Source organism: Lissotriton helveticus, chromosome 6 (assembly GCF_964261635.1).
Source record: "Lissotriton helveticus chromosome 6, aLisHel1.1, whole genome shotgun sequence".
Taxonomy (NCBI): Eukaryota; Metazoa; Chordata; class Amphibia; order Caudata; family Salamandridae; genus Lissotriton; species Lissotriton helveticus.
The window spans coordinates 877,856,150-877,879,254 of record NC_136067.1 but is presented as its reverse complement, the minus strand read 5'-3'; the positions used below and the strand labels follow the sequence as shown (position 1 = coordinate 877,879,254).

Below are 23,105 nucleotides of genomic sequence, written 5' to 3'. Positions count from 1 at the left end.
TAGCCGTGGCACTAGGCAGGGGTGTCCCCTCTCTCCCCTTCTGTTTTCATTGGCTCTGGAGCCGCTTGCGGCCTGGATCCGCTGGGAGCCCTCGGTTCGAGGTCTCCGATGGTCACCGCAGTGGGAGGATAGGATCTCTCTAAATGCAGAAAATATTTTACTTTATTTGGCCTCTCCTAGGAAATCCCTGGATGCGGTGTGCGATGTGTTGACCTCCTTTGGCCCGAATTCGGGGTAAATCACTTTTGTTCGTTCTCAGTGGGGATACTCTGCTTCCACCGCGAAATTGTCCGATTCAAATAGCTACGGGTGGCTTCAAATATTTAGGGATATTTGTTTCCTTGGATCCTATAGTTCGTTATGAAAGAAATCTCCTTCCCCCCTTGGTTAGACTTAGAAGCCATGTCGCGGGTTGGAAGAAGCTCCCTCTTTCTTTGTTTGGACTTGCAACCCTTTTTAAAATGATGTCTCTGCCTCGTTTTCTATACGTTTTACAAAACACTTTAGATGTAGTACCCGCTAGCTATTTTCGGGAGGTCGAGGGGTTACAGCGCAGTCTGTTGTGGGACGGTAGATCCCGGATTGTGTTGGCCAAATTGACGCTTCCGTGGTATGACGGCGGGATTGGGCTCCCTGATATACGACGCTACTATTGGGCCTCTCAATTGGCAGCAATTAACCTAGGCACGTATGGGCCCCCTTCTGATCCTGGATATGCGATGGATAGATGGCTACTTCTGGAGGCAATTATAACAGAGCATTGTATGCCAGGACGGCCAGAAACGTGTTGACCGGGCCAACTAAGCATACGGTGCAGATATGGCATGACGCGACTAGCTCTTTGGGATGGAAAGGTCGTTTGACGCAGGCCACCCCCCTGTTTGATTCTGCCATGTTAGGCAAACTCTGGAATACGAAAGGTTTTGACAGGTGGGACTTGATTGGGCTCTCAACTATCGGCGATGTCTGGGCTAAGGGTAGGCTCAAAACATTTCCGGAATTGCAAGCTGAATTAAATTTGAGTAGTACGGAGTACTTTCGCTATGCGCATGTCAGACATGCGTTGACGCGGCCCTGCCGGAGGTAGCGGACCTGCCTGAGGCATCACCTCTTGAAGATAGGATTTTAGATGGACATCTGCCCGAAAAAACTATTTCCCTTATTTATAAGAAATTGATCAATCATAGGGCGGATCTCCTGGTTTCATTACGTGATAAATGGTCGCAAGATGGTGTTGAATTAGATGATGAGGACTGGCAAGCGGCTGTGTCATCGCCGAAGGTGGTCGCAATCCCAGCACGACTTTGACTTGTTCAGTTGAAAATATTGCACAGGGTCTATGTCACAGGATCCCGCCTGGTTCGGATGGGGCTGTCGGACACGGGTCTGTGCAGACGAGGGTGTGGTCTTGTGGGTACGTTCCTCCATATTATTTGGGAGTGTTGCTTAGTGGCTGAATATTGGAGGGGAGTTCATGATGTCATGCAGGAGGTGTTGGGGATGGCTGTGTTACCAGAGGCAAGGAGGTGCCTCCTTAATATTTGGGAGCCCACTGATCTTAATGTGGCGCAGATCGGCTGGGTAACTCTAGGTAATATGATAGCGAAAAGGAATATTGCACAGAGGTGGGGGTCAAAAAGGTCACCGACCATCGAAGAGTGGAAAGAGAATATGGATTGGTGTATGTTCCGTGAAAAAACTGTTTATGTGGCGCGGGGCCGCCCACGTAAGTGGACATCTGTGTGGGGGCTGTGGAATCGACATAGGGGAGACATATGTGTGCCTCCTATTGCTTCTCCCATTGGCGTTCCTACCTCTCCTTGATTGTTTTTATTGGTGTATTGTATTTTCCGCTTTCTCTTCCCCCCCCTTTCTTTCTGTTTTCTCCTGACCTGATATACAATATGGGACGGTGTCTCCCCACTGTTATGCCTTTGTATTGTTTTTGATGCCTTGTTCCAATAAAAAGAAAATATATTAAAAAAAAAACAACTGACCCGCTACCTCGAGGAGAATATTATCCTTGACCCGTCCCAGTCCGGGTTCCGCAGCAACCACAGCACCGAAACTGCCCTCATCGCCGCCACCGAGAGCCCTGCTAGACAACGGAGAAACCGCAGACCTTATCCTCCTGGACCTGTCAGCCGCCTTCGACACGGTCTGCCACCGCACACTACGCACACGCCTCCACGACGCTGGGATCCAAGAGAAGGCCCTGGGCTGGACCACCTCCTTTCTCTCCGGCAGAACACAGAGCGTTCGCCTCCCCCCTTCCGCTCCGAAGCCACCGAGCACATCAGACCAACGATGTTTAACATCTATATGGCACCGCTCGCCCACGTCACCCGACTGCACAACCTCAACATCATCTCCTACGCTGATGACACCCAGCTGAATCTCTCCCTCACCAAGGACCACCATGCCGCCAAAACCAACCTCCACGAAGGAATGAAAGCCGTCGCCAAGTGGATGCAGAACAGCCGACTGAAGCTGAACTCGGACAAGACTGAAGTCCTCATCCTCGGATCCACCCCCTCGGCCTGGGATGACTCCTGGTGGCCGACCGCACTGGGAACAGCTCCAACACCCACCGACCAAGTACGAAACCTAGGGGTCACCCTCGACATGACTAAGCAGGTCAACGCTGTCTCTTCCTCCTGCTTCAACACCCTCCGCAAGATCTACAAGTGGATCCCCACAGAAACGAGAAGAACGGTCACCCAGGCCCTCATCAGCAGCAGGTTAGACTACGGAAACGCCCTCTATGCAGGAGTCTCGGCCAAACTCCTGAAACGACTTCAACGCATCCAGAACGCTTCTGCATGCCTGATCCTTGACATCCCTCGCCGCAGCCACATCACTCCCCACCTAAGAGACCTGCACTGGCTCCCCGTCAACAAGAGGATAACCTTCAAGCTCCTCACCCATGCACACAAGGCACTCCACAACACCGGGCCAGCGTACCTCAACAGACGACTCAGCTTCTACACCCCCACCCACCAGATCCGCTCCAACAACTTCGCCCTCGCCACAGTCCTCGAATCAGTGGTGCTCGCTGTTCTCGACGAGCTGAAAGCTAAGGCTGACACTAACTCCCCTCAAGCTCTGGTCCTCCTCGATCTGTCCGCTGCGTTTGACACGGTCGACCATAACATCCTTCTTGACCGTGTCAGCGCAGCGGGCATTCGGGGTCCCCCCCTCTCCTGGATCACGTCCTTTCTAACAGGACATTCACAAGCTGTTCACCTCCCCGGCTTTTCTGCCCCCCCTCTACCGGTGCCCTGTGGGGTCCCCCAAGGTTCCTCCCTCTCTCCTCTTCTTTTCAACCTTTACATTCACCCTCTTATTTCCTCTCTCCTTGAGCTGGGGGTCTCTGTGTATAATTACGCAGATGACCTCCAGCTCGTCTTTGATCTTTCTTCTTCTTCTCGCTCCCTATCTTTTTTTCGCTCCACTATGGTCTTCATTTCTGGATGGATGAGCGCCAATCACCTCAAGATCAATCCAGATAAGACGGAGCTTGTTCTGACTGGTGGCTCATCCAGCCCTTGGTCTTCTGCTTTTTGGCCCTCTATTCTTGGTCCCCCTCCCACACCCATTCCCTCCGTTAAAACGTTGGGCATTAAGGTCAGCCAGGACCTGTCTATGCACGGCCAGGTCAGTGCTGTAGTGTCCTCTTGTTTTCTCTCTCTTCGGCTAATCCGAAAAATCTCCCGTTTCTTCTCTCTTGACTCTCTTAAAATTATTATTTCTGCTCTCATTACTTCCCGCCTTGATTACGGAAACAGCTTGTTCGTAGGTATTCCTGCCTACGAAACTCGCCGTCTTCAAGCAATCCAAAATCAGGCTGCCCGTCTCATTTTTCACTTCCCCAAAACTCACCATATCACTCCTGTCCTCAAATCTCTCCACTGGTTACCTATCCTGCAGAGATCCTTGTTCAAGTTAGGGTGCCTTGTCTTTCGGGCTGTTGACCGCTCTGCTCCGGCGTTTATCAACTCTCTGATCTCTACTCACACCCCTGTTCGTACCCTCCGATCATCTTCTTCTGCCCCCCTCACTGTTCCCCGTTTCCGTAAAACTCGCACTGGTGGAACTAGATTCTCTGTCCTTGCCCCCCGGTTCTGGAATTCCCTCCCTCTCTCTATGCGCTCTATACCCATTTTCTCGCACTTCCGTAAAGCGCTCAAAACATTCTTGTTTGCTCAGGCCTACCCCTGCTAAACTCCTCAGCCCTGTCTGTTCTGTTCACTAGAGCTCTCAGCGCCAGGAAGCCGTTTGGCCACCGTGCGCTCTATAAATACTTTCATTCATTCATTCAGTCCCCCGCATCCGAAGAGCGACCGCCGGCGACAGATCATTCTCCCACCTCGCCGCCATGCCCTGGAACACCCTCCCCACCCACCTACGCATACCCAAGACCTGCTGACCTTCAAAAGACTCCTCAAGACCTGGCTTTTTGAGCAGTAGCAGCATTCCCCCATCCCCCCCACCCCTCCAGCGCCTAGAGACCCTCACAGGTAAGTAGTGCACTTTACAAATGCTTTGCTTGATTGATTGGTGAATCTGACCCACGCTTCATTGCGGTAAGTGTCAAATTTTGCCAAGTCCCCCTCAATCCCAAACATCTACTATCATTGGCATTCGGTGCTTCTTAGAATGATTGTGTCTAAACTTTAAAAAAGAAACATCTCTGCTTCCCCTTCTTTGATTTTTTTGTCAAGTCAAGTGGCATTTTGTGCATTACATTTTTCACTATTTTCCTAATTTGTTATGGGGTTTTTATTGTTTTGCATTTCCACTGTATTGCTGTTGATGGTTCACCTTGACAAGGAATGTGTTTATTGCTGGAAGTAGGTACTTACCACCACTCCCCCTCGACTTATAATCCAATTTCTTATACCTGTGCTATCTAAGATCTGGCAGCTTCCACACTACTGGAAGTCATTGTGGCAACCAGATATCCTTCTAGGAAATCTTTTTAATTGAAAGATTTCCATTAACTAAGATTACTCCCAATGCGCCAGACAGGATACGGAGATTTTTTCGCCAGCTTTTCACTCACTCACAGGCGTGCAAAATTGGCTCCACCCAGCCTCGGAGTGACATTGGGACCCACTATAATGGCCACCTCAACACTTCAATGTCCGTTTCTTTCTTTCTGCTGCTTCCGGCGCGTATACAGAGCTTGCTCCCTCAATCTCCATCACCTGACAGACTTCAATTTTTTACCTCTTTTAAACTTTTATAGTGCGCAAGGGACATGTCTCCCTGCAAAACAACAGATTTTAAACCCTGTAAGGATTGCCACAAACACATGTCAGTGACGATCCCTCACGAAGTGAGCCGCTAGTGTCTGGGCTCCTCGCATGACTCTTGAGTTGTACGGCGACTGCAATCAGATCAGTCCAAAGGCCATCCTTGACCATGAGGCCAAGCTGTATATCGATGAGTATCAGCGGAAGACGTTGGCCCACAGAGCAGTCAACTGAATCTGGGACGAAGGGAGGGGGAGCTCTAATCTCTGCAACCAGGAACTCATAGAGGGCAACGTGTGCAGCTCCTAAGGGCACTACCATCCTAGAGCCTATGTAGCCCTGCCCTGAAAAAAAACACACGCCTATGTCAAAGTTCAGGTATTTTTCAAACATCAACAATAACGTGCTGCAAAAGGTATGCGTGCATGCACTGAAAATGCTCATACCATTCACCCCTCCCAGATTAGGGACAGAAAAGGCTGGAACCAGAAAGCAAAACAATCTTTGAGAAGAAGGGTGCAAAGGCGTGTGGCGTGAGACTAGATTCTGCACGAGTAGTTTAACCACTGTGTTACTGAGGAAATATAATAATGTAACATATGTTCACCACAATGTGTCTTTCATTTGCTGGTGAAGCAAATATTTAATAAACAATTGCAAATTGGCACCTCAATACAGCAGCTGATTGCATTCATTCCTCAGGTTGTCTAAATATCTAAAGTAGACGTAAGATGGGCACAAAATATGTATGTTGAGACTGTGTTCTGTTAATTTATAACCTTAATTATTTATATGGGGTAAAGACTAGTTCATAGTTGTCTACCATCCTCTGTGACTTCATTCACTTCGTAAGGGTGATATGAGCAAGTTACTTACCTTTGGAATCTCCAGAAGTGTTTTTTCTGACTGAGATTTGGCTCAACAACGATATGGTGGCTGAACCTCACTTAGCGCTGCCTTCTGGGTACACCATTCTTATGATTAATAGAGTGTCCAGGGGGGGCAGCATTGCGGTGATTTTTAAATCTTGTTACTCGTGTCTCTTTATTAAAGAAGAAATTGAGAGCTGTGAATGTGCACGTTTCAGCATTACCATCAGCACCCATCTGACCATTTCAGGGCTGTTAGTATATCGCTCTCCGGGGCCCGCCACGAAATTTAAAGCTGCCCTATTGGAGGCTATTTGCACACTGGCTATGGGCACAGCTAATTTTAGCATTTTAGGTGATCTTAATTTGCAATTTGATCTAGTGCAATACTCTGAAATCTGCAGTCTGCTTACAGATCTGGCTGCGTGCCAACTAAACCAACTGGTCCCTGGCCCCACCCACTTAGCTGGCCATCTGTTAGACCCTATATTCCCTAACATTCTTTCTGCAACGGTGGAGACTCCTAAACCCATTGGTTGTCCTTCCCTGCCTTTGAGTCCCTCGATAAGGCCACTCAACTGCCTGTTTTTAGACATCCTTGGCGTGAACTGAGGCTGGAGAACTTTCACGTGCTCCTCGCCACGAACCTCCCAGAACCTTACAACGATGTAGACACGGGCTATAGATCCTTTTGCAATTGGATCATCAAAGGGCTGGATTCTCTCATTCCAGGTAAATGGTCTAAAGGCTGCACTTCTGACGCCAGCCCATGGTACAATGACTCGTTGACCACTCTACGGAAAGCCTGTAAGAGATCAGAGCGCGAGTGGAGAAAGGACTACGATCCAATGAGAAAAAAATATGCTATCTGGCCGCGATCAAACATTACCACAGAACTATTTGCACTGTCCGAGCGGCCTACTATGCCAACGAAATAAAGCTCTGCACTGAGCCCTATATTGTTTAACCTGTATGTTCAGCCTCTTGCAGTGGTGGCCAGGCACTGGGGCCTCACCATGGTCTCGTATGCAGCCGATACGCAGCCAGTGGTGGCCCTGGCAGATGGTTCCACATTGGATGCCTCTAGGTTTAGAATTCGCCTGGCTGCCGTTGCAGAGTGGATGACAATAAATTGCCTCCAGCTGAACGCTAATAAAACAGAGGTTCTGTTAGTGGGGAAGAACACAAGTTTGTGGAGTGAGCAATGGTGGCCAAACGTTCTTGATGGCACCCCACACCTAAGTCAGTGGTTAAGAACCTGGGGGTATGGATGGATTCCACCCTTAGTTTTCAAGAACATACAAGAAAAGTTGACGGCACCTGTTTCGGCCTTCTTCGGGGACTTAAGCCCCTTCTGAAGTTCTTTGATCCATCTACGCGCCAGCTGATTGTTCAATCAGCCATTCTATCTAGACTAGACTATGCTAGTTCTTTCTTGCTGGGGGCCAACCAGGCTGAGGTTCTGTGGTTGCAGCGTGTTCAGAACGCTGCCTCCAGAGACTTGCTGGGACTTCGCGGACATGCCCCTCTGATGGTGCTATTCGGAGACTTCATTGGCTACCTATGGCTAAGCGTATTCAATTTAAGATGCTGTGTCTATCTTTTAAGATCTTGAAGCTTGCCTCGCCTAGCCTGCTAACCAACCTGCTCACCCCGTATGTTCCTACCAACCAGCTGCGATCTTTGGGGTAGCACTTGGTTAGTGTTCCCGTGTGAAACGCCTTCGGACCGGGGGTCGTTCCTTTCGCTGCATGGCAGCAAAGTTATGGAATTCTTTGCCTCTTCAGGTCCGCAGGATGGAACGCCTGCTGGACTTTAGGAAAGCAATCAAAACTTTCCTCTTTCCCTCTGCCTAGTAATTTTCTGTCCTCTCTCCTGTTTCTGGCTCCTTACTGTCTTGGTTTTTAGTTCCGTTATTCTGATGCTGGCAGTGCTGGGACGCCCCTTCGCTGGGGCAGCTGCGCGCAATATAAATCTAGTTAACATAACATAACATAATGAACTCTGAAGTGGATACTCTAACTGCAGATTCCTCACCCTTAGACTATACTTATGTTCCAGACTGGAAACGAAATTTTTTTTTAGCACCGCTCCAGTGCGTCAGGAGGTGGTCCCATGCAGCTCCAAGTCGACTCTGCTCCGCCCTGGAAGTGAGAGCTGGAGCCACATATAGGTGCCACCTCAGCATTTTGATGTCAGTTTCTTTCTGGACATTGTCTATGCTCTCAGACACAGAGCCCAAATAAGAATTATTTGTGCCAGTATGAAGATCTCTAATTCGGGGCCTTTTTAAATGGAAAGAGTTCATTCTGCAGAAAGGGGACATAGGAGCGCAGTGAGGAATCTGTGGTTAGAAAGAGTAGCCACCAGAAAGAGTAACTTGTTCTTTTGATGGATACTTCTAAATGCATATTTCTCAGCTTTAGAGTAGATACCAAAGTAGCACCTTCAATGGTGAAGAGTCTATGGAATGACTCAGACCAATAAGTCCTGCTGGACCTAACAGCCAAAATGCCCTTCCAATGGGGCCTGCCTGTCATGGCAGTAGTGCTTTTTGAGCGTGTGTTCTGACACCTGCATTGCAGCCTGACAAATATCCATGACATACACTCCACATGCCAACACAGTGGTAGCAGCCCTCGCCCAATGGGCCTCAGCCCTCCTGGACATTCGTTATAGGCCATCTTGAAGCAGATTTTAATGCAGGGGATTATCCACTGGACAAAGTCAGTTTCTGCACTGCTTTGCCTGTATTTGCTCCATTGGAACCCACAAAGCGCTGGCAGTCCACACGATGGTCTTTGGTCCAGTTGATGTACAATTTGAGCACTGTGATTTCAATGGTGCAGTCTCACCTCTTTCAAGGGATGAGGTAGGGCAAAGAACACTGGGAGAGTGATGCACTGCCTGACATGAAAGGAAGTCACAATGTTCTTTAGAAAGGCTGTTCTAGTCCTCTATACCAGTTCGTTCGGAAAGAAAGTGGCGTAACGTGGCTAGTCTGACAGAGCTTGAAGTTCACTCACAAGAAGTGTTGCATAAACTAAGATACTGGCTTAGCTCTACACGGTTTGCCTTCACACCTACAGGTGTCACGAATGAAATTAGTTCAATGCACGAGCAATTGAATGTTAAGAAACATATTGCTGTAGCCCCACAAAACCCCAGTCAATACATAGATGATGTGATGTCCGTGTTTTCTAGGTTATTAACAGACCCTCAGCCGGAATTCAGGGATGCAGTGGTAATGTGAAAGTCAAATTTCTTTCTTTAAAATATCACACAAAAAACTACACTAAGAATAAGATACCTAATGAGTAAAAGTGCTTATTTCCACAGTCTGATCCTCCTGTTGCTTAGCACATCTAAAATAACCACACTAAATAATATTACTACAGCACTGATGCATGTTGCAAACGGAATGAACATTTCTACCATAGTTAAAATGAATGGAGGTAATAACTTATCTGGCATCAGAATTGGGGACAGTGCATTATTGAGGGCAAACTAAATGAGTTTTGCAGCAGTGGGGTTTAGGGTTGTTTGTGACCCTGGGGTGCTAGTCGTTGTCAGCAGCATTCTCAAGCTTTGCCTCGAAAGGCTTGGGAGGACCGTTGTTGCTGAGGCAATGTCTGATGTGGCCTCCACTGTAAGACCCTCCCTAAGCCTAGAAGGGATGATACTGCAGGGGAAACTTCCGAGCGGATGGTGCCAGGCCGAAGGAACACAATGCTGGCTTGCTTTCTTTGAAGGGCTCCAGCGCAATGCCCGCATTGTCTCTGAAAAAATGGGTGCAATCAAAGGGCATGTCTATGAGCGATTGTTGGATGTTACTCAAGAAGCTTTTGGTATGGGTGTGCTATCAAAGCACCCTGCTGGTACCAACTGCCCTACCCAGACAGTTGGTGTTGTCCAGGCACAACCTGATTACGTATTTCGCTGCATCCTGGCCATCCTGAATGACTGTTAAAGCCTTTTTGTACTTCTTTTTCGTCGACTTGAGAAATTCCTGTGCAATGATGAACTCTCTGGTATACAGCCTCGAGAACAAGAACGCTCTCAACTTTAAACCGGACCAACGCCTTCCGCTGATGCTCGGCGATATACAGCTTGGCTTCATGGTCAAGGATGGCCTTTGGACTGATCTGATTGCAGTCGTCATACAACTCAGAGTCATGCGAGGAGCTCAGACACTAGCGACTAACTTTGTGAAGGATCGTCACTGACATGTGTTGGTGGCAATCCTTACAGGGTTTAAAATCTATTGTTTTACAGGGAGTCATGTCCCTTGCACACTAGAAAAGTAAAAAAAAAAGGTTAAAAATTGAAGTTTGTCAGGTGAACGAGATCGAGTGAGCAAGCTCTGTAGCCACGTCGGAAGGTGCAGAAAAAAAGAAACTGACAATGAAGAGTTGAGGTGGCCATTATAGTGGGGCCGAATGTCACTCCGAGGTTGGATCGAGCCAATTTTGCACGCCTACCGATGAGCGAGAGAAAAGTTAGTGAAAAAATATCCTGATCCTGTCTGGCGCATTGGGGGTAATCTTAACTAATGGAAATCTTTGAATTAAAAAGATCTCCTAGAGGATATCTGGTTGCCACAATGACCTCCAGTACTTTTACAGGGAGATCGAATGCAGCCTGCTGACTCCGTTCAGTCCCTACATAGGGCTGTATTGACTAAGCAGGCCTGGGTTCAGGACCCTGCCTTGCTGTTGCAATCCTGGAGCAGTAATCTGATCGGAGGACAGATGCTCATGCCCAGAATTTCCAGGTACCACATCCTTCTTGCCCAATCCAGAGCCACTAGAATGACTTGGACCCTGTCGTTCCTGATCTTCTTTAGAACTTGGGCAGGAGGAGTAGCTGCGGGAAAGCATACAGGAGTCCTGTGCTCCACTCTAGGCAGAAAGAACTTCCGTGATAGAGACTTCTTGGGAATTTCAATGTGCAAAAGTGTTGACACTGCGTATCCTCAGTGGTGATAAAGTGATTGAACAAGGGTGCTCTTCATGGCTTAATGACGCCCTGTGACGCCTCCGAGTGTAGCTGCATTTCGTGCTCGGCTAAGTGTGTCCGGCTCACTTTGTCCACCGAGGAGTTTAAAGATCCCACCAGGTGGTATATAATCATGGCAATGCCCTGATGATTCAGCTAAGGCCAGAGGAACAGAGCCTCATAACACAGAACCCAGAACGCTATCCCACCCTGCTTGTTGCAGTACCACAAGGTGGTGGTGGTGTTGTCTGGTTGGACCTGAACTAGCTTCCCCAGGGTAAAGTCACGTCAATGCTGATAACTCTAGCAACCTGATGTACAGGCAGGTCTCTGCTAGAGTTCTCTGATCGCTACTTTTTCCAGATGACCTCCCAAACCCAGCAGAGATGTGTCAGTCACCACTGTTCAGCATAACAGTCTTTAGGGTCATGATATAAAAAAGAAAAAGGTCCCCTGGTTAGCATAACCCAAGAGTTAGACCTTCTCAGGCAAGGTCTGGAGCTCTGATACATCTTCCTTACTAAACAGTTTAATTCTCTCTGCTCAATGTTCAGGGACTAGCAGATGAAAATGCATGTCTTTTCCCTTCTCCATGGAAAGTGAATATGCTGTGGGTGTACAACAACACTTATTGAATCATCTGATGGCATTTTGAACTCACCCCCACTTTGTTTGAGACAACTATAGAAGATGCAGCTTCTTTCAGGTACTCTGTCTCAGGTCAATGCTGTCTCCGCTTACAATTTTGAATTCCGTCCAATTATGCCACTGAAATTATAGTTTTTCACACCCTTACTTTCAGGGTTGACTGCCACTAAAAGCAACACACTGTGGGATGTCTCTGTGTCTAGCCTGGACCTAAAACAGTCAGTGAAGAAAGGTGCTTATGCAATCATGCTTGAGGGGAAGGGCAAAGGGCCACCGCTGCATCAAGCGCACAGCATAATCCTTTAGCCGCGGTTTATCAATGGTATACGAGGTATGGGGATCCAAACATGCTACACATGGAGGAGCTGGAAAGATAAAGAAAGTAAAAACACTGATTTAGCACAGTAACAACATGTTCTGTCTACTGCTATTTTAAAGGGGAAACAATATATTTGGAACATAGGTTCTCACCTGCAACAACCAATACCAAACACTTTTCCTCTAGTTCAACATCATTAGGACTACACTGTAATTGGCAGTGCATTGTTATAAAAGGGGAACCTAGCGGCACGATACCCAAAGCAAGTATAGGATCACATACTTATGATAATTGTGGGTAGGACCTTAAACAACGGTACAATCAGGGCTACATACCAGGGTACCGCTCACTAAATAACTATTTCAATGTATTTGTGAAAACGCAACAGGATACATCCCCGCTAAGAGAAATTACATGCTCTACAACCCCCTAATTGTGAAAAAATCCGTTAGCCTATTTATGGGAATGACTGAAAAGAGCTGGATTCTAGACAAGGTCAAGCACAAGACGCTTTACCAGAGGATTGTAAACTAAAAAATGTTTCAAAGTTATAGTTTAATTTGGCTTTAGCTCTAGCAAAAACATAATACCTTATTATTTACAGCTTGCAAAAAGATAACGTTTTTGACAAACATCATTCGTATATGGCCCATTTAGGGACTGGCTTGTGTAATGCTCTGTCCTATCAGTTACATTCTCCCTAACAAATTCATATGGAATGACCAATCCCAAAAAATAAATAGTGTTCCTTTCTGCAAGGTTTCAAGAAGAACCAGCATCTAATTGATTGAATTACACATTTTAGTGGACCATGCTGTACACTTAATTGGTTAACTCAGACAGATCCTACAGACATTTCAGGATAAGCTACAGAACGTAGCCGTGAAAAAGATCCAGAGTTGCACCACTGTTTCTAATCGATCAACACTGCTTATTACTTTCCTTCCCGTTCCTTCTGTTGATACTGAAATAAAACAAAACTTGGAAAATGCAGATAACAAAAGACTGGAAGTTACTCTTTCCAAGATGATTGGGTATAGAAAGGGGAGTCACAGCAACACAAACTCATACCAATCATTACAGGACAACAAGAAGCAAAGTAACAAAAACTTATCATGATTCGTATTATGGGAGGATCATCCATCTCAACCTAACATGCCTGAAATATATAATCATTGTTAACTGACAGCAAAGATATAGAAGTGCAGGTGTAAGTGAACCAAGTACAAGGCAATCATCTTCCCATAGAGATCTCTCATCCTTGGGATTAGCAATGCCACGTCGGGGAGTTCATATCGACGAGCTTGTCAAATAAACGTCTCTGGCTTATCCGAAATCCTAAAGGACATAATGGCTGTCACGTGCTGTCATCGAAAAGTGCTACTCTTCTTCAATTAGAAAAAAACAAGCATGGTTATCATTTTACACACCAAAAGCGGACTAATAAATTTGAAAAAAATCTGTACAAATGAAAAGTGCATGATAGCTACAATGAGAACATAAGACTACAGTAAAGCTGAGACATGGAATGGCTGCCAGCGTGGGAGCCAGCGCTACGTCCTTGGTTTCTTTTTAATCTCTTCTCCCCAATCATACTCCAGTGTCTCATCATCCAAGTCAGAAGTGTTAAACAGAGACTGGCATGTCAGAAGTTTGTTGCTGAATGGCTCGAGATCAAAACATTTTCTCTTGTTGCCTGTGTTAGTGTGGGTCCCCAAAGTTAACCCCTGGGCTTCTTTAGTAACTAATGGATCCTTCACAGAAGGTGGGCTTTTAAGATCTGGATCCGGTGGTGGTGAGAAGGAAAACTGGGCCAGTCTTGCAAGGGTACTGGAAGACACCTTTACCTTACTTTGAATACTGGATGATTTATCTTTTTCATCACACTTATCCAAAGGCACAGTTGTGACATTAATTGGCAGACCAGTTTTTTGTTCTGAGCGAGCGCCCCTAAGTTTCACTGCAGCCAACTCTTCAGATTTCCTTGGAATTACTTTATCATCCTGGAGCTCACGACGGCTATGAACCTGCCCCTCTCCAGAGTTACTGCCTACTGAACTTCTTCCAGTAGAATTCATAACGTCTGCTTTGCGTTTGTTTTGAGAGATCTCCGTCTGCACTCCAGCCAAGTCTTGCTGGTCGATTCCAATACCTTTCCTTTGCCACACATTTCCCTGGCCAAGCACGTTTCGATTATCTAAACTGCCTGCTATGATTTTCCGCAGCTTTGCTGAAGGATTAGAATCTGGCCTCAGATGCTCTTCAACACTAGCCTCCTTTGGTAATTCATTTGGGTTGACAGAGTCTTTGGGAAGAGTATGTGGGTTTGTATTTTCTTCAGAAGAATGTACAAGTTTTGACTTTTGTTGAAACGAAAACCTGCCTAACTTAGCTAGCGGTGGGATGGTGCTTCCGACTTCTTCAGGTTTGCGGAAACTTACTGTTGCCTCTTCCTCTTTCTCCATATTAGCTTGACCCCTTTTTCTTGACGTAGGATGATGCCCTTTCTCCCCTTTGGGAGTACTGTGAGCTAGACTGGAGTAGGTACACCCAGTATCGCAACTACCATCCTGCAAAGGACCCAAGGAGTCATCCAGGTGCTGAAATGTTGCTGGTTTAGCAGGCATGTCTACAGTTAAGGATAATTCACTCAGGGCCTCTATGTGCTTCTTCCGTAGTTTCTTTGGGACACGTTCGGTGACAACTGAATCAGGAGAGCTTGCAGATGCTAAATCAAACCCCTTTTCCCTGCTACGTTCAGTGTGACATGCATGGCCTTTTGCCTCTTTTCTATTGGAACCAGACTCTTGCTCCTTTCCAAAGGTATCAATGCTAAGCGAAGTAGTCTTGTGTGGCTTTTTGGCTTTATCTTGCCCCTTGCTGGGGTCAGTGTTTCCTTTGGGGTGGGCTCTGTTTGATAGTGCACTAACGCCATTTGGTGCGTTCTTAGCTGTAGAATCTTCTGTAATTGTGGAGCTCACTCTGGTGCTTTTTGCGCTTCCAACTGCATTGCGTTCAAGAGAGTCAAACCATTCCAAGCCGTTATCAATGACTACGTCTTTGAGACTTGAAATATTCTTCCTGGCAAGTTCTTGGCTGGTAGGACAACATGCCTGTGCACCAACATCTGTACTCTCTGTAACCAATGCAGCAGTCCTGCCACAGGTCTCTCGCTTGTTGGAGGCATCTGACTGCACGGTGACATCTTCACTCACCTCTGCATATTCAACAGCAGAGGCCGTAATGTTTGTTACACTTCTTTCTCCTTCCTGTGAGCGACACATATTTTCACTCTGAAGCCTGCATAGAAAAAAAGTAACAATTAGCATTTATTTGTTTGAAACACTTTTTTCCCCTCTTAGCACCCTACCACACATTATCCCCTAACATGCAGCTAATGAGCGCAGTCTTCTCTGCACTCATTTACCTAAAGATTAATAAATTCAAGTTTAGAAAGGTTTAGGCAAGGGATTTTGTATCACCTTCAAATAGTCTCAAATAATTCTATTGAGAACATAATACATAAATACATATTTAGTATACAATAAAACGTGTGTTTGTGCACCCAAGGCACTACGCTGCTTCTGAAGGGTAAAGTGTTACCTACCTTCAGCCACAGGTCTCCAGCTTACGTATGTTTCATAGATTCATGTGCTTGACCTAGTCCCTGTTGTCAGGCTGAAGACCACCGTAGTCAAAATCAGCAAGAAACATGTTAACAATGGCTATAGTCCCAATAACAGTTGTGTTTGTTTAGTAGATCATTCAGCTCACTGAACAGCAACCAAACTTTAACCAATCAAGTGAACGCACCAGGCACGCTCAGTTCTCAGTAGAGACCAGCATAGCTCAAGTGCACTTTCCAAAGAGTTCTGCAATATTTATGCCGGCTTCATTGAAATGTATGGTCAAAAGTATTGTCAGAAATGCATTACAAATGTTTGCAAAACCCTAAAAAAGATATACCATTGCGGGTGTCTGCCTCATTTGCACTGTAGTCTTATAAATGCTAGCCCACAATAAATTAATTATAAATAAATACACTTCAGATGTAGTCGATGAGGTTATAGAACTAAAGCAAAAATTAACTCAATAATGTATTGGTAGTGAGGTTCCGTGGATTCGGGACCCATGTCATATACGACGATGTTGGTATCAGCAGACCGAGAATGACGAATGTACTATATACAAGTATTTTCGGCGTATTCAAGTAACGAAATCAACATGAAAGTAGGGATTCTGTTCTGAACCCTGGGGTTCCATTTTGTATACGGCAGCCATTTATTGGTTGCCCTCACATAGGCCGATGACTAAGGCCGAATGAGCCTTTTGGGACACGTACACCTTCAGCTGACTTCTGTGTGACCTGGGCAAGCTGACTCCATTGCCCGAAGCCAAACCTGTTCGGTCAGTTCCTCTCCCAGTGGCCGATCGAGATTAGGGATCAAGGCACAACATACCATAAACCCTTCCTTGCATACAACTATGTCTAATCTTACACACACCTGTCTCTATTCCCTTCTTTATGGCCTGCTTTACGATGAGGAGGTGCCCAGTTTTATTAGGGGTCCGTCCGATTATCTGATGAAAAGTGTTGGATCTTGCCGGGTAATTGATTTTGGGCTGGACAAACTGAAAATGGGCTTGTCATCATGAATCTGCTTTTTCTTTGTCGAACAAATATGCGAATGAGCAACTGTAAAAGGAATGTTTGCCTGAAGCATAATATTTTGTATAAAAAGGGATGGCTGGCTTTGTAAGGGGAGCAGTCTCCTGAGAACATACACGTGTTGTACTTCTAGGATACCTGTTACTGGCTGCAGCCAATACATTTGATCTTTGACGTCACCAAGAAGTTTCTGTGTTTCTGTAGTCTGAGACAGGAGAATCCGAAATCTTCGGGTGTGTCCCCTGGCACAGCTGGGTTCTAAATAACCCGGTACTTCATTTGGCACCCAATGTGGGGCGATTTCAGCGGTACCGGTCCAAGCCTGAGGTTTGTGAGGAGCTTCGTGTGAAAATTCTGGAGGAAGGCCAACCACTTCATCGACCCCTGTATGTCGTCGTGGTCCGAAAGTCTTTGCTGCGAGCTTCCCCGCTTTCCGACGGCTACGAAGCACTGCTGCCCTGACTATCGCCCTGTCTTGGACCCTTTGATGATTTGTAGAGCGAGACGATAGACGAGTCTTCTGGTGACGTCATCGATACCTCAGTTAAGTATGAGTGGAGCGTCTCCCAATCCTTAGTTTTTGGGTATCCCCTTGGGATCTTTGATTTGGAACTTGCAAGTACCAAAGCCGAGGGACTTGTGTATTCACAAGACTATCGTATTCGATAATTCTTTGAAGTTTGAAGCTAGACTAGTGAGCGAAGATGCCTGGTCTTAGCAGACTTGGAAATTTGTTTTGTTGTGGTCGAAATAGGGATTCCCGATTGGAGGACTCGTGTCCGGTTCCTCCGATTGGAACTCCAAGCTATGAACTCTATGTGAAGCATGGCGTGGGCCCCATCGCATATAACGAAGTATGGATTTGTTACTCAAAAAGGGACGGTATCCTTCAATGGCCCCGATATGGTAGTTTTGACACAGAAATTCTAGATAATCTAGAGGTTAGACTTTTTAAGAAGAAAGCCCAGCCGGCGATGTTTGACTCTTTCCGCCTATGGCGAAAGGAAGCCAAACAGAGAGAAATTAAATTAGCGAAGAAAAATAAAAGAGAAAAGGGTATCTCGATAATGCAAGCTGCCATGCAGTTTAAAGATAATGAGGAAGAACAAACGAGTGAGCAGTTGCACAGGCAACGTAAAATGGCGATTGATAAATGCTACCCAGTTTTGCCACCTCTTCAACAAGATGCAGCAAAGGAACTTGAGAAAGATCCTTTAATGTCTCATTTGTTGAGTTCGCCACCCCCTTATGCGCAGAGTGCAACAGCACCTCCGCAACCTTTAGTGGCACAACCTCTGGTTGCTTTGCCCCTTGCTATTGCACAGCCGCCAGCTCCTCTTCAGTTGGCTCCTACTGCTATGGTGCAGCCTTCTCAAGGGCCGCCGACTTTGCTACCTGCTCTGCCTGTACTTCCTACGATTTTGCCTACTGTATCGACTACTTTCTCCGATATTCCTTCTGATACTGCCTCTGCGCCTGCTTTGTCTCATTCTGTTTTTCCTCCTGTTCTTTTGTCGACTTCTCCTTCCGTTCGACAGAGGATGACTGATACTGTTGCTAGTCTTCTATCTCCTTTCTTTGGGGCATCAAGCATGACCCCTGTTTCAATGCGTAAGCAGTTGCGTAGTCAATTGCCTGATTCTAGAGAGCGGGAAATATTGGATCATTTGGCGCATAAATGGGTTACTGACCCCACAAGATATGAGTTAGAGTCTGTTATGGATGTCTTCCGCCAATGGGAAGCACCGAAGCAGAGATATGTTTTTGATAAAATGTGTGCTTTTCTTGGTGAAGAATTGGAGGATAACGATTTGGAACCCAATCCGCCTGAGTTGTGTCGTGTACGGTTCGAGTTTGCGAAAGGCACAATTGTGGGTTCGATGTGGAGAGAGCAGTTGCGACATTGTTGTCATTTAGGAGTGAGACTATTTCTCTGTCGTTGTTTGAGCCTGAGAAAGGTGCGACAATATCCAATGAGAGAAGTTCCCCCAGTTTGGAAAGAAGGGGATCCAACCGCTAATCCACCTGTCCAGCCTCATTTTCAGCGTGTTTGGGTACATGTTCCATGGAAGCGAGCGGAAGTTTTGGCTTTTAAACAGACCTTACCTGACCCCCGTAAGAATCCTGCAGGTTATTATAAGGAATTATCACAGACTGCAGACTCATGTGTTATGAATTTAGCTGATATAGACATGTTGTTTGGAAATGTGGTCTCACAGCCTTTGTAGGGTTTGATTCGTCACACGGATCATGCGCAGGAGTTAGGTGACACATGGGCTAATATTAGTGCGGCAAATGACAGACAAGTAGGCGGTGCTAAACCTGAGCCTTCAGTAGCAGAACTCCCTGGTAAGATCGTTACTTAAATGAAGACTGTAATGCCTACGATGCGTGTAAATTGGGATAAATTGTCTGCATGCAAGCAGAAGAAAGAGGAAACCGTGTCTGATTTCTTCACTAGGTTTGAAGAGACGTTTATTGACCACAGTGGACAAGACATGAGTACAGAAGGTGGCTAACGGTTGTTCGTTGACAAATTTGTGCATAATTTACTTCCCGAGTTGTGTAAGAAATTGAAAGATTCAGAGAGTTCGTGGGCCGTTTCCTCTTCAGCACAGATATTGGCCACTGCACAGTACTACGAAAATAGGGATAAGGATGAGAAGGATAGAGCAGACAAGAAGACTAAAGAGTTGAAGACAAAGGTTCTTTTGCAGCAAGCGTATCCGCCCCGTAGTAATCAGCGTGATTATCAGCAACCTCAGCAGATTCAGAGAAACTCGCAAAGGTTCGAGCCTTTTCAACAACGTTTTCCTGTAGGCCCTAATCAATGTGCATATTGCAAAGAGGAGGGCCATTTTAAAAGTAGTTGCCCTGTTTTGTTGCAGCGTATGAATGGTGTTCCTAGCGCAAGGGGTCGGGGTGCTCCACAAGCTCCTAGAGGTAGAGGACGTGGAGGTTTCCCCCGGAACGCACGTCCCTTTCCTCCACAAAATTCAATGAATAGTTTTGATCAGCAGAATAACGCGTCTGGTAGGACGACTCAGTACTATGCTGATGACTACTATGCAAAAGGTGAGAATATGGAAGGTGATGATTGCTAGGACAGCCATAGACAAAGAGAGGGAGTTGTTTCAGTTCCAGTAGATCAGAGTGGACCTTATGTTGAGGTGATTACATCAGGTGTGTCAGAGCCTTTTCTGTTGGATACTGGTGCTACGAAGAGTTCTATTATGCACTCTAAACTCCCTGGCGCACCTTTGTCGGGCGAGGCGAATGTTTCAGTAGGTTTTTCTGGCGCCCCGGTTAGGAACCCAATTTCTAGTCCTATGTCTCTTTCTGTTGGACCTTGTGAATTCGAAGCACCCCTCATTCTGACGTGGGGAGAACTTGTTAGGATTGGATCTGTTGAAAAGCTTGTATGCAACATTGTATCGTTCTCCTTCGGGAGTACAACTCACATTGGGTAAGAAAGTGGTCTCCCCGATGTATTTGTCAAAGGATAAACTTCCGGCAGAATTGTCGTCTCTTCCTGATATTCTGTGGGCTACTGGTCCTAATGACGTGGGTCTTTTGGAGATACCGCCATATGTTGTGACGTTGAAATCGAACGTTAAAATGCCACGCATTCCCCAATACAAGATCTCTAGTGAAGGTGAAAGGGCGTTGCTAGCGATCATTTATGATTTGATCGAAAAAGATATAATTGAAGAGACAAGAGGTAACGTTTGCAATAGTCCTGTTCTGCCTGTTCTGAAGCGTACTGACTCCTCTCAACCACCTGTTTACAGGTTTGTAATTGATCTTAGAGAGGTGAATAAAATAGTTGTACCACAGTTTCCAGTTGTTCCTGATATCACTGCATTATTGACGATGATTCCAGCTTCCGCCACTTGGTTCTCGGTGGTTGACCTGAAAAATGCCTTTTTCAGCATCCCGATTGCCGAGGAGAGTAGGGATATTTTCGGCTTCTGTTTAGGAGGTCGCAGTTTTCGGTTCAAGCGCGCTCCTCAAGGCTATTGTGAGAGTCCATCAATATATAGTCAGGCTTTGAAAGCACAGCTTGATACGATTGTCTTACCTGATGGTGCTGCTCTTATTCAGTATGTAAACAATGTGTTAGTCGCTGCAGATACTGAGGAAATTTGTAAAGAAGCCACCTTGTCGTTGTTGCGTCGTTTGTCTGATTTGCACCACACAGTATTGTCGACAAGAAGTGACCTACTTAGGTCATTTCTTATCGAAGGAGGGAAGGAGATTGACCCCAGAACGAATTCAAGCAATTGCAAAAATTAGTGTACCAGTTACACAGAGAGAAGTGCGTGCTTTCTTGGGTATCACATCATATTGCAGACAATGGATACAAATTTTTTCCCTGCTGGCCAAACCTTTGGTTATGTTATGTTATGTTATTTTTATACTTCTATAGCGCACGGCCACTCCACGGAGTATCCCGGCGCTTTATCGAAGGTACCCACCAAAGAAGGGAGAACATAACACTGAGGGGACATGTAAAAGCGGGAAAAGCAGCACCAGTTTAAGAGAAAAGCCATGTTTTAAGGGCCTTTCGGAAGGAGAGTAGGCTAGAAGCCTGTCTTAGAGAAATCGGGAGGTCATTCCAGGCATGAGGAGCTAAATAGCGGAAGGACCGTCCTCCTGCTCTAGCGCGCTTGATGATGGGAACAATCATTTTTGATAGGGACGAAGATCTAAGAGATCTAGAGGGCTGATACCAGGACAATCGTTTTGAAATATATTTAGGGCCTATACCATGTAAGGCCTTGAAAGTCGTGGTCAGTGTTTTAAAAAGAATCCTTTTGGCAATAGGTAACCAATGTAAAGTTGAAAGAAGATCAGTGGCTCTAGCTCTTCTTGGAAGGCCGAAAATAGCTCGGGCCGCAGAATTCTGGGCAATTTGTAGACGCCTAACCAAATATTTGGGAAGTCCCAAAAATAAAACGTTCTCGTAATCCAGCCTAGAGCCTACCAGTGCCTGGACAATGATTTTCCTATGCTGGATGGACACTAGAGGGAGAAATTTACGAAGCATCCGAAGGATGCCAAAACATTTCCCAATGAGAGAGGAAATATGTGGTCCGAAAGATAAGTTGCTGTCGATGATAACTCCTAAATTTTTGGCCTTCAAGGATAAACTGGCGGGAGGGAACATATCCTGCGGGCACCAGGGCTTCCAATCAGGCTCGGAAGTACAACCAAAGAAGAGCAACTCCGACTTGTCGGAGTTGCACTTCAGTCCATGACGTCCAAACCACTCGAAAACCGCGCTCAAGCAACCCCTAATCTGAGCATCATCAAACAGACCATCCCTGTTGCTTACAAACAGGAGCTGGGTGTCGTCGGCATAGGTGACAATCCGGGCGCCGAAAGACTCCGCCACCACCGCCAGAGGAGCCATAAAGATGTTAAAAAGGAGGGGGCTCAAGATGGAACCTTGGGGAACCCCCACTTCTAGCGGTGACATCTCGGCAGAGTAAGGAGGCGCCCAGATTGTCTGTCGGCGGTCGGCTAAGAAGGATTTGAGCCAACTCCACACCGTCCCCCGCAGACCAAAGTCCCAGAGTCTAGAGAGGAGCAGCGCATGGGGGACGGTGTCGAATGCCGCCGACAAGTCAAGCATGACCAATACAGCTTTCCTTCCAGCATCCAGCTCCTCCCTGATGGCGTCTGTGACTTCAAGGAATTGAGTACTATGCAACAGACCATTTTCCTCGATGAAGTTAGAAATAGATCTGTGGACAAACCTCTCAGTCACTTTCGCCAGAGCAGGGAGTAGGGAAATAGGTCTGTAATTGGCATGGACTAAAGGGTCGAGTGCTGGTTTCTTCAAGAGTGGCAGGATCATGGCGCTCTTCCAAACCTTAGGAACTACCCCGGATGAGAGCGACAGATTCAAGATGGGGTTAACCAAGTCATTTAGCACTGGTGCCATATTTGCCAAACACTTGGCAGGGCAAGGATCCTGTGGAGATCCAGATTTGAGATTTGCCAAGATGTCAAGAGAACTCGCATGATCCAATGGAGGAAAATCACACAAGAAAGGACCATGGTCTGTCAAAGGGCACCCCAAACTCACAGTGTGCTGCTGAAAAGTAGATTGGAGGGAATCTTGAAAAGTGGTGATTTTCTGTACAAAATAGACAGCCAGTTCCCTCAGCCAGGATTCAGAGTGAGCATGGGTCGGGGTATAAGCGAATGGAGAGGTAAAATCTTTTACCACCCTAAAAAGTTCTTTACAGGATTGCTCCGCCTCATTTATTCGGAATTCCAAGTAAGATTTTTTACCTGCCCAAATTGATTTATGGTAGGCTCTAGTCAGTGCCTTA

General features: G+C 46.3%; 1 protein-coding gene across 2 annotated transcripts in view; it reads right to left on the bottom strand.

Moving 5' to 3' along the window:
- Window positions 1-12,629: 12,629 nt before the first annotated feature.
- Window positions 12,630-23,105, bottom strand: part of MCM9 (minichromosome maintenance 9 homologous recombination repair factor) — a 352,109-nt gene continuing 341,633 nt past the window's right edge. For both annotated transcript variants that reach the window (XM_078648476.1, XM_078648477.1), the window contains one exon: window positions 12,630-15,392. In XM_078648476.1, coding sequence (XP_078504602.1) covers window positions 13,646-15,392 — 1,747 coding nt within the window. In that variant the 3' untranslated portion in view covers window positions 12,630-13,645. The remainder of the gene's footprint in view (window positions 15,393-23,105) is intronic.